This window comes from Rhinolophus ferrumequinum, chromosome 8 (assembly GCF_004115265.2).
Source record: "Rhinolophus ferrumequinum isolate MPI-CBG mRhiFer1 chromosome 8, mRhiFer1_v1.p, whole genome shotgun sequence".
NCBI lineage: Eukaryota > Metazoa > Chordata > Mammalia > Chiroptera > Rhinolophidae > Rhinolophus > Rhinolophus ferrumequinum.
Window position 1 is genome coordinate 74922912 of NC_046291.1, and position 12089 is coordinate 74935000.

The following is a 12089-nucleotide window of genomic DNA, read 5'->3' on the forward strand; positions in this document are numbered from 1 at the left end:
ATAGTTATACTTATGTAACAGTTTATCTCCCTTCACTTATATGCACAAAAACTCCAGGAAAAAAAAAAAGAAAGTGCCTAGATATTTATCTAGCGTAACTGCTTTAAATTTCACATGCAGAAGTGTGATTGTGTTGGCGCATTATGAATGGTAGCTTTGGTGTTGAAAAGTCCGCTCATTTGCTCATGGCATTTACAATTAGTAAATTAAAATGATTGTATCATATTAACAGTGGCACAACTAAAGTTTATAGTAGTCCTCTGAGGGCTGTGGGGGGAGACAAAGCAGCTGTTGCTGTTTGTTTATGCAACTCAGCAACATATGAGCGCTGGTCCCTCAATGGCGCTCGGCGGGCTGGGCTCCGCTTGATCTTTGAAGGTTGCTGCTGTTTGAACAAACCTCCCTGTGTCCCATGTAACACCATCTGTCTCACTAGGAATGTGGGAAGATTCAGCACACCCTAGCAGTTGTCATACCGTTTCTGTGCTGTCTTTTTGCAAAAGGCTTTTGTGTCATTGCTGCTTGAAAAAGGCTGACCTCCTACCTTGAGCCTCCAGAGTGGATGGCTGTATTTTTTTTTTTTCCTTCAGGATTCTAAGTCACAGTGCTTTTTTCCCCTTGTTCAAAAAGGTCAGCTGTGTTTGATTATATCTTCACTGCTTTTAACTTGTCTTTTCAGCAAACTTTTTTTTTTCTTTTTTGTCCCTACTCCCTAGCACACTACTGAAAAAGGAAAATGAAAAGTCGTTGAAGTCTTTCCTACTGACCTGTGATAAAACTGCTCAAGTAGCTATAACCCAAGATGTTGTCTCTCACATTTGATAATGAATCAAATCTGATATGCAACACCTCAGGAAACACAAGGTTTACATTTGCTACTAGCACAGTGAAGAGGATATTGAAACATGCGTATCGTATCGTGTATTTGTAGTCAAGGATTTTTTTTTGTTTGTGTGTGAGGTTTTTTCCCTTCTTCTTCAAATTTGGTATTGCTTCAGTATGAGATAATTGATAAAATCCGTTATTTCTGAGGGAAGTTTTTTGGGAGACTATTTAGAATTTTCAGGATAGTATTTATTTTTTTTCTTGACAAAATAGTTGCCTGACAACAGGGAATCTTCAGATTTTAGAATTTGCAGTAAACACAGAGAACCACAAACATCTTTGCAATTATGCTTTCTTCTCTCCAAAGGCTCAAAGAAACATTTTGGAAAAGATACTACAGAGATAATGCTAAAGCAAGTGTTGGATGCACATGTGAAAACACTTTTTTTTGTTGTTGTTCCGATTTTATTGCCAACATTATCACTTTTATTGCAACTCTGAAAGACTGGGCAAATAAATAAACGTGCACTCAAACCTTTTGGCCTGTCTGAAAAATAGAGGCCTTTTAAAAATATTTGTAACAAATTTCCTTTGTTCCTCCTGCACAAAACTGATGTCACTCTTTCTTTTATAGCACCAAATGCTGACCCAAGGAGCAGGTAATCGCAAGTTCAAATGCACAGAGTGCGGCAAGGCCTTCAAGTATAAACACCATCTGAAAGAACACCTGCGAATTCACAGTGGTGAGTAGCAGACGTGCCGGTGCTCGCGTTTTCATTTTGTTTCATTAGGGGAGTTTTAAAAGGTTGCTTTAAATTTACACAATCCCGTTCGTAGCTTTTGGAACTATCCATTTATTTCATAAACTATGTGTGCCTGCCTTGTCTTCACGAGACTTGTTTCACCACCAACAGCACCATCTTGGTGATAAGCAAGAGGAGGAATGCTTATACCTTCTAAAAATTGCTAATACATTGATTTATTACAAAATCCAGAGGCTCCTTTTTGTCCTTTTGAAAACCCTTCTACAGATTAAATATTTGTGACCCAAAGAAACTCAGGTTACAAATTCTGAAGGATATTCATTGGTGATACCTAACCATGAAAGAAAACAATTGAAAAATTTTGGAAAAGAGCTTTCTATATGACACATGTTCCTTGATTCCTGAGAGCTGTATATTACAGAACAATGTCCTGCCACTGAGATTTCTCCATTGTAACTATTTTGATAGCTCTGCCAAGCATTTTATTACCAAATTGGATGTTAATAGGACTAGTTGGATTGGTGGAATCAATGGAATCTCCACAGAGTTGATTAAAGCCGTGGCTACACTTCCCTTTAAATACCGTGACATCTTTATTGTGCTATTGACCACACATTAATCTGACACTATGTTTAAATAGGAGGCTGCTGATGGTAAGACAAGATTTGGGATCTTGGCTGAAAAAGGCATAGATAGCCCTCACCTTCCACTGCTAACATCTTGAATTATGTCCTCCCAGGGTAGATAAAGCCCAGAAACAGTTATGGCCACATAATTCTAATCTAAGCACCTAGAATGTAGAGGTACCCCATTGTGTTCCTTTTCTTTGGTTTTTACAGATTCTTGTTTTGGTAGACAACTGCAGTTGTTACTCAGCCAAAGAAATATAATGCTAATTTTAATTATCGTTCTAGGTGAAAAACCATACGAGTGCCCAAACTGCAAGAAACGTTTCTCCCATTCTGGTTCCTACAGTTCACACATCAGCAGCAAGAAATGTATTGGTTTGATCTCTGTAAATGGCCGAATGAGAAATAATATCAAGACGGGTTCTTCCCCTAATTCTGTTTCTTCTTCCCCTACTAATTCAGCCATTACCCAGTTAAGAAACAAATTGGAGAATGGAAAACCACTTAGTATGTCTGAACAAACAGGCTTACTGAAAATTAAAACAGAACCACTAGACTTCAATGACTATAAAGTTCTTATGGCCACACACGGGTTTAGCGGCACTAGTCCCTTTATGAATGGTGCACTTGGAGCCACCAGCCCTCTAGGAGTTCATCCGTCTGCTCAGAGTCCAATGCAGCACTTAGGTGTAGGGATGGAAGCCCCTTTACTTGGATTTCACACAATGAATAGTAATTTAAGCGAGGTACAAAAGGTTCTACAGATTGTGGACAATACGGTTTCCAGGCAAAAAATGGACTGCAAGGCTGAAGAAATTTCAAAGTTGAAAGGTTATCACATGAAGGATCCATGCTCTCAACCTGAGGAACAAGGAGTTACCTCTCCTAATATTCCACCTGTAGGTCTTCCAGTAGTGAGTCATAATGGTGCCACTAAAAGTATTATTGACTACACATTAGAAAAAGTCAACGAAGCCAAAGCTTGCCTCCAGAGCTTGACTACTGACTCAAGGAGACAGATCAGTAACATAAAGAAAGAGAAGCTACGTACTTTAATAGATTTGGTCACCGATGATAAAATGATTGAGAACCACAACATATCCACTCCATTTTCATGCCAGTTCTGTAAAGAAAGTTTTCCTGGCCCCATTCCCTTGCATCAGCATGAACGTTACCTTTGTAAGATGAATGAAGAGATCAAGGCAGTCCTGCAACCTCATGAAAACATAGTCCCCAGCAAAGCCGGAGTTTTTGTTGATAATAAAGCCCTCCTCTTGTCATCTGTACTTTCTGAGAAAGGAATGACAAGCCCCATCAACCCATACAAGGACCACATGTCTGTACTTAAAGCATATTATGCTATGAACATGGAGCCCAACTCTGATGAACTGCTGAAAATTTCCATTGCTGTGGGCCTTCCTCAGGAATTTGTGAAGGAATGGTTTGAGCAACGAAAAGTCTACCAGTATTCAAATTCCAGGTCACCATCACTGGAAAGGAACTCCAAGCCGTTAGCTCCCAGCAGCAACCCTCCCACAAAAGACTCTTTATTACCCAGGTCTCCTGTAAAACCTATGGACTCTATAACATCACCGTCTATAGCAGAACTCCACAACAGTGTTACGAATTGTGATCCTCCTCTCAGGCTAACAAAACCTTCCCATTTTACCAATATTAAACCAGTTGAAAAATTGGACCACTCAAGGAGTAACACTCCTTCTCCCTTAAATCTTTCCTCCACATCTTCTAAAAACTCCCACAGTAGTTCTTACACTCCAAACAGCTTCTCTTCTGAGGAGCTCCAGGCTGAGCCTTTGGACTTGTCATTACCAAAACAAATGAAAGAACCCAAAAGTATTATAGCCACAAAGAACAAAACAAAAGCTAGCAGCATAAGTTTAGACCATAACAGTATTTCTTCAACATCTGAAAACTCAGATGAGCCTCTAAACTTGACTTTTATCAAGAAAGAGTTTTCAAATTCAAATAATCTGGACAACAAAAGCACTAATCCAGTGTTCGGCATGAACCCATTTAGTGCCAAACCTTTATACACAGCTCTTCCTCCACAAAGCGCATTTCCCCCTGCCACTTTCATGCCACCAGTCCAGACCAGTATCCCTGGGCTACGACCATACCCAGGACTGGATCAGATGAGCTTCCTACCACATATGGCCTATACCTACCCAACTGGAGCAGCTACTTTTGCTGATATGCAGCAAAGGAGAAAGTACCAACGGAAACAAGGATTTCAGGTAATGTGACATATGTTTTTGCTGTGAAAAGAGGAGGTGAAAATTATATCATTTTATGTGCATGTCGGGGAAAAAAATCGTAGTGAAAAAAATCAAGTACTATGATTTCAGCAGAAAGAGATGAGTTTGTTATAACTGAACCCAAAGTAGAAAATTAAATGGAGAAACAGTGGAACACTACTATTTAAGCACGTTTGCCTTAAAAAAGATAAAAAAGAACTTAATATTTATTTTTGAGATTTGTTTAGATCGATCCATCTGCTTTTAGAATTATACATTGATAACAATATTTGCTGTAACTTACCTAGATGCTAAAAGTTAACATTTATAATAGTCACATACTTTTACAGATGTTCACAATTTGCAATAATGCAAGTATAAATTTGATATGTAGTTGATTTTATAGGGAATAGTTTATTTTGAAGAATATTTGTAAAGATATTTTGTACATTCCACATGACTTTTTGTATAATTTTCAAACTAGTAAATAATTCATGATTTTTCAAATGCAAAAGCAGGTATGTTTTAACATCATGGAGTATAATCCCTTTTTGCAAAATAGGAGCATAAGTAGCTGTGCACCTCTATAACAGCTGTTCCAGTATTCCAATTTATAGTACATCTGCCCTCTCTGTAAATGTATTTAAGCCTATTTAATCTTCTCTAATATTAATTAGTGCAAACGTAGTCTAAGAAAACTGAACTGTGGACTAGCAAATGGAAATGTATGTTATCATGCAAGTTTGCACTCCTTTGGATCAAGACAAAATAAATATCAAGAAATTTAATAATTTACTGATCCACATTCATTATTGCTCAATGCTGAAGGCTGTTTTAACATAGATAGAACATTGATAAAAAGTGTTATTAATATTCCCTATTTCAAATTAGAAAATTAAATATAAAAATATAGCTTGAGGCCCTTAGTTGGTAGACATACATTTAAATAGATTGCATAATAATAACATTTTGTACCTAAATATAATATTCAATTAAAATGAGGTCTCTGCAGCTACCGATCATTTCTAAAGTTAAGTACACTGGAAAATACACAAATTCTGATGTTGAATTTTCACTCATGGATATGTCTTGATATAAAGGAAATTAAGGATTTTTTAGAAAATTTCATGTTTTTCTCACTTTCAGAGCTGACCATTTTCTATCCTTGAAAAACAATGAGGTCTACCATCTAGGGCACAGAAGGCTTTTATTTTTTTGAAATGTGAGACCTCATCTATTGTCATCTATTGTTTATGGAAAGTACTAAAAAAAAAAAACTAGATTGATTAATAGCAAGCACTTGTGAGATTTCCAAATGTCAGCCTATCTGAAGTTGTTTGGTATAAATACAAAGAGAAGAGACTGTGTTGAACTATATGATTCTATCACAGGGAGAATTGCTTGATGGAGCACAAGACTACATGTCAGGCCTAGATGACATGACAGACTCCGACTCCTGTCTGTCTCGAAAGAAGATCAAGAAGACAGAGAGTGGCATGTATGCATGTGACTTATGTGACAAGACATTCCAGAAAAGCAGTTCCCTTCTGCGACATAAATACGAACACACAGGTATGAGTGACTTTGACTAGCTAGTTAGAGCTTCCCAGCCTGCTGTACATTTCATAATATTTAATGAGTACACTTGTGCAACATAAGATGTAGCATATGCTGATACCTTCAACAAGGAAGAAATAACGCTTTTGCCTAGCTCAGTAGGACTTTTTTTGTTGTCTGTTTATTGGATCATTCATGTGTTTATGAGTGTGCTTGTCTTTCTATCTTCTGAGTTAATCTGTACACCAAATTCACAAATCATGTCAAAGGTGTATTTAAATGGCCACAGCAATGAAATGGCATGACACAATCCAGTTATTGAAAATAATTTCAAATACTTAAGCTGTGATGAACCTACATAAGTAAACACTTAATAACAAAAAGTTTAGTCAATCCTGTATTAATTTCATCATCTAAAAATCAAGTAAGCCATGATTTAGGTGTGATTCTGGTTGCTTTTTATAAATTGGCCATATTTTGAATAAACTGAAAGTATTAGTTCTGTGAAAGAAAAGACATAAGTAAAGTAATAGGCCAAATGAGCTACTGAAACTACTTACATTTAGAGGACTAAAATAAAACTTTCTAAATTTAATTAGTTTATTTTCAGATTGGAACAATTACAGAGCTGACCAGATAGCAGCCTAATTCTTCCCTAAGAGTAGAGAGATAGTGGGTTAATTTTCTCAAATAAAGGTGAAGTACCATCATGGGAAGTAATATTAATTCCCACAATCCAAGATCCAATCTGCAGCTCTGTGGTGGAACTGTGCCTGTGTTCCCTCCCCCGTCCTACTCCCTCCACCTTTAACAACAAAGTAATTTAGCCTCATCCCTGTCTCTAAGCCATCTCCAACTTTTCCCACTAGAAATTTGGCACGCTGTACTAGCCCTAGATGGGAAAAGAAAGAGTAGGATTTCAATCAAAATATTGGCAGGGTGAAATTGTAGAAAAAATCTCATTTTAAACCAAGAAATCTAGTATCGAACATTTCAATATAGAGGAAAAAAATAATTTAACATTAATGCTTTGTGGGGAAAAGTGATGAAGAGACAAAAGAAGATAAAGAAAAACGAAGGAAAATGAATGGGGATGCTTTCTGTCATTATTTTGACTGTCTAAATACTTGGCACCCTTTTGAGAGATTGAAAACGATCTTTGGGAAGCACGTGTACTTATCAACTTCCCTTTTTCCTCACTGGGTATGTGCAGGAGACAGCACAAGTGACCAGAATCAGCCTGGGGGGCTGGGGGAAAGTTAGGTGAGTTCTATAACATGAAGTGTTGAGGCTATTTGTGAAGAGAGCGAGGTTGATAAACAACGGTGTTCTTACTCCAACCAACCCAGTTTTCCTTTTCTTCAACTGTCTGATATTAATGGCTATTATTTTAAAAGTTCAACTAATGATACTTTAAAGACTACTTAAGTTGAATAACAAATCTCAAGAGTTTTTATAATTGCGTGATATAATTTCATGTTTGAAACACCAAAATTGTCCTACATTTGTCCTTTTTGGTAGATAGCAAAGATATTTTCTTTAGTGCCAAGTCCTATTTAAGTATTTTTAAAGTAAAGATATTCTCATACCTCAATTTACTTTAATATTTTAATCAACCTCAAATATATTTTGTATTTCATTATTCAGCTACAATAGACACATCACTGAAGGCATCTTTCCCTCTCTGATTGGTTTTATTATATGACCATATGCAAACTCTATCATTTACTACATGGTGAGTGTAAAACTTTTATTTTAGTGAGGGCTATCATACATATTGACATCCAGTCAATATCTTTATTTTTTATCACTTACATAGTTCATAAACATCATAGGTATATAAATAATTGAGAGACCCAAAAGTTGACAAACACAAATATGCATAATCAATCTGAAAAACATCCTGTATTTTAAAAAATAAAAATGAAACATTCCAATCCTTTAAGATGTGAGATCTGCTGCCTCGAAAGATTGCCTAGCAACAAGATGCTAACCATCCAATGGTTTCTCTAAATGCGTGATTAATTATCCTCCTGTTGGCTTCCTGGCTTGTCAAGTTTCCAATGTGTTAACTTTTTGGTCTCTTGACCAAACATCTCATGACATTACTACTGTCAGTGTATTAGGTTCCGTCAAAGTGAAGTTCTTCATGAATTTTTCTATCTTCATTATATATGTGGAAATTTAGTTCATTTTCCTTCCTTAATTGGGCCCCACAAGCCTTTTATTTGTTTATATTAAAGACTAGTAATACTTTGAGAATGCAATAATATGAAAACTCTAAGTGAGAACAGTCTTCGGGCTGATTGATTCTAAGGTTGGGAAATGATGTTGAATTATTTGATTATGTGTTGATTATGAATGTGTCATTGATAAAGTGTGTTTGTTACATCTGTCTGCAGTTTAACATATAGAATAGTTTAAATTAAGAAAGAAATTATGAGCTACTTCTTGAGATCCTGTGCTTTTACCTCAATCAGTTTAATTCATTTCTAGACAGACACCAAAGATATAATGCTTAATTTTTCTTACCAGTGGTGTATTGCTTGCTTTCATTTCCTGGGACCTGGGCCTGGGACAGAGGAAAGAAACATTACATAAATGTTGACTTGATAGGATTCATTGTCACAAACAAGTACTTTGAAATAAAAAATCTGAAACTCCTGTTAGGTACTGTTAAGAACTCATTTGTATTCTACCAAAATTTAAATCTGATATTCATTGAGTACTTTCTCTGTTGAGACATCGTGGTAGGTGCTTTTAAACCCTCCTTATTGAGAAAAGTATAAAAAGCTTTCTTCATTTAAGTAGATAAAGTCAAAGTTTTAAATAAATTACTAGTCAATTTTGTTTCTCAGTTATAGGATAATATTTTTCATACCAAAACCTTCCATTTATTAACTTTAGTTATCATTCTAGCTGTCAGGTGAATCATGAACCTCGATATTAGGAAAAAATTTACCCCCAAAAAGTTTTGATCATTCAGTGTCAATTTAGATGTTTTTCTGAATCTTACTCATGTGGAAATTTAATTCCAGGATGTCTTGATTTGAATCAGGTAAACCAATCGAACATGTTAAAAAGAGAAGAATGTCCAAGTCAGTTCCTATTTAAATTGAATTTATTAAATACCAGTGAAACTTCTGGAGATTTAGTGCATAAAATAGGTGAAAACTCCCCGCACTGCACTCCCAAATTCTATCCTTTGCATGACATAGTAGCTGAATATTTTATTCTTTCAGATTGTTAGCTCATAATGCAAATTAATATATTTTGATTGTAAGCATATTGTTTATTATCAAATGAATTCCCCGCAAGTTGGTTGCCTGTAACCATAGAATATTTACATAACAGACTGCAGTTTAGTGGGCATTCCCCAAGATTCCTAACAAGCCTTGAAACTTGTCCTGGGGAGTGCTTGTTCGAAGGACACTGCTTTGTGTTTTGTTCCTTGGGAAAAGAGAGAGCCACATTAACTGTGACGTTCATTCAAAATTAGTCACACAGCCGATAGTGAAGTGACCTATCTGGTGGACCTTTTTGTGCTCCTGAGCTGATGAGACATTAGTATCTAAAGGAGATTGTAGGACGGTTCTACCAACACATGCTGTAGCAACTGAAGCACCAAGAAATTTTTCATCTGCACTTTCTCTTCTCTCCATTTAGATTCCTTTCTTCTGTGTACTCTGCTCCTGATACATGCATCTTGTTTACAACTTGGGAAATTATTGAAAATGTATTAACGAATGCAGAAAAAGGAACATTAATTGCTTACCACATGCGATCCTTGCACTGTTCTTGCCTACGTTGTCTCCTGTACCCCTATGCCTTGTCCACAAGTCAGGTCCTCAAATGATCTCCCTTTTACTGACAATGACCTTGGTCCTTACGGAGGTGACCATCCCTGAGACTGCACAGCTGGTCATAAAAGATGGATTTAACCCAAGCAATTAGTCTCCAGAACCCATCTTCCCTATTTAACACTGCGCCATCCTGTCCCGGTGAATGAATTGCCACTATCAGAAATGCCTTATCCTTGCTTCTGACTGGCATTCTTTTCTTTAAGGTCCAAAAACACCCAAGAGAGACCAAATTCGTATACAGCAACTTCAAGTTTTCTGGAAGGCAAAACCTCTGTCTTTTTCCCAAATAACACTTCTGCTTCCTGTTAAATGAACTTCCCATCGCAATGGTCTTATCAAATGAAAAAGCACACTTTCTTTCCAAACTCTTGGCATTCCATTGGAATTCTCTTCTCTCTTATCCAGTTTACTTCATTCAAAACATCTTTTCCAAAAGTTAAGGAGTGGTTCTTGCGTGGTTTGAATTATACTTTTTTTCTTCAGACTATTAGCTACAGACTAGAAACAGATTACTAGAATCTTCCTTATTTCCAGTACAAAGAGTAGTCACCAACAAATGTCTTCCTAATTTCTTTTACAGGTACATAACTTCTTCCTATCCTAATAGTGTACCTTACCACAACTACCATCACTACATTTATATTGGACATTCCAGTAAAATAAAGACCGTTAATAAAATAACATATAGCAGCCTACAGCATTTTCTAAATAGTAGCATGCCCCAGAGGCATTCAATAACATTATTAAAGATATTTGATTACTAATTGAAATTATATCTCGCCATATAACTGAATACCTGAAGTGTGTAGAATGGGTTTCTAATCTCATAACATGACACTTAGCAAATGAAAATGGGGTTGAATCTACTAATGGTGATTTTTAATTTAATTTGCTGAAATGCAAGTTTGTATTAGGAAATATAAGCACATAGCTTCATGTATGTTATGACGATACAGCTTGCTCTGTATGACACATTTCTGACTTTAACTGTGGAGCATCAGTCTGATAAATTTCTTTTGTCAGTTCTATTTTGGAAATAAACTTTTTAAGTATGGCAGCTATGGAAGGTGTTGAAGGCATTCCAGTGCTATTTGTGGCGTGGAATCAACCAGATGTGTTTAGGCTTGGCACTGGTTTCAAATTGCAAACACTGGTTAGAAACTGCCTGGAATGCCAAAGGAAATACAGCATTCTCGAGCTGAAGAGTATTTTAACACTCAACAAGTGGCTGACATCTCATGGAAAACTTTAGAGGGAAAACACTATTTGGAATTAGTTCCGCCTCCACAACATCCATCTTTCTACTTTGTATTTTCAAGTGATTTCTTCTCTAATTTTTATTCTTAGAATCATATGGCTGATAAGACATTCTTAACATCATCTTTCGTCTATTTCCGATCCTGCCTAACTTAGCAGTTTGTTCCTGTTTGTGACATAAAGCCCATTTTCAAAGCCACCATTTGCGACTTAACTAGCAGAGGGCATAAATGCCAGTGCCAGCGATGATGCCACCTTTATCACTTTCACATAAGTCCTTGTATTTAAATTGTAAGGAAGAGAATTACCTAATAAAAATATGTGCAAAAGCACTAGAAATTTCTTGCTCAATAAGACATATTTCAAAGTTTTTAATGAGGCAATTAGCAATTAAAAGCTTCCTTTCTGAGATTTTTTCCTTTAGTACTTTTCCAGCTTCCCCTTGTTTATTCATGGTTTTGCATCAGCAAGCATCAGAGTGCCAAAATTGTGAGATGGAAACGTATCCATACTTTTATTTTCACTTTCTTCCTCTTCCTCCCTCTCCTTCGATTAGATTGAAGTGTCTTGTTGATCTTCTCGCCATAAGCAGACAGACACCCTTACGCTTCGGTCTGGACATTTTGCAGAATTCTTGGAAAGCGTCTTCATGCAAAGACACTAATCACCGTGTAATTTTGTTCTTTCTCTCAGGAAAAAGACCACATCAGTGTCAGATTTGTAAGAAAGCGTTTAAACACAAGCACCACCTTATCGAGCACTCGAGGCTTCACTCGGGCGAGAAGCCCTACCAGTGTGATAAATGTGGCAAGCGCTTTTCGCACTCGGGCTCCTACTCGCAGCACATGAATCACAGGTATTCCTACTGCAAGCGGGAGGCGGAGGAGCGGGAAGCGGCCGAGCGCGAGGCGCGCGAGAAAGGGCATTTGGAACCCACGG

At 36.8% G+C, this 12089-nt stretch overlaps 1 protein-coding gene across 4 annotated transcripts in view; it reads left to right on the forward strand.

Annotated features, from left to right (window-relative positions):
- Positions 1-12089, forward strand: part of ZEB2 (zinc finger E-box binding homeobox 2) — a 127548-nt gene that overhangs the window by 112730 nt on the left and 2729 nt on the right. For all 4 annotated transcript variants that reach the window (XM_033112004.1, XM_033112002.1, XM_033112003.1 and 1 more), the window contains exons 7-10: positions 1460-1568; positions 2504-4473; positions 5865-6045; positions 11844-12089. The exon at positions 11844-12089 is cut by the window's right edge. In XM_033112004.1, the coding sequence (XP_032967895.1) occupies positions 1460-1568; positions 2504-4473; positions 5865-6045; positions 11844-12089 (2506 nt within the window). The remainder of the gene's footprint in view (positions 1-1459; positions 1569-2503; positions 4474-5864; positions 6046-11843) is intronic.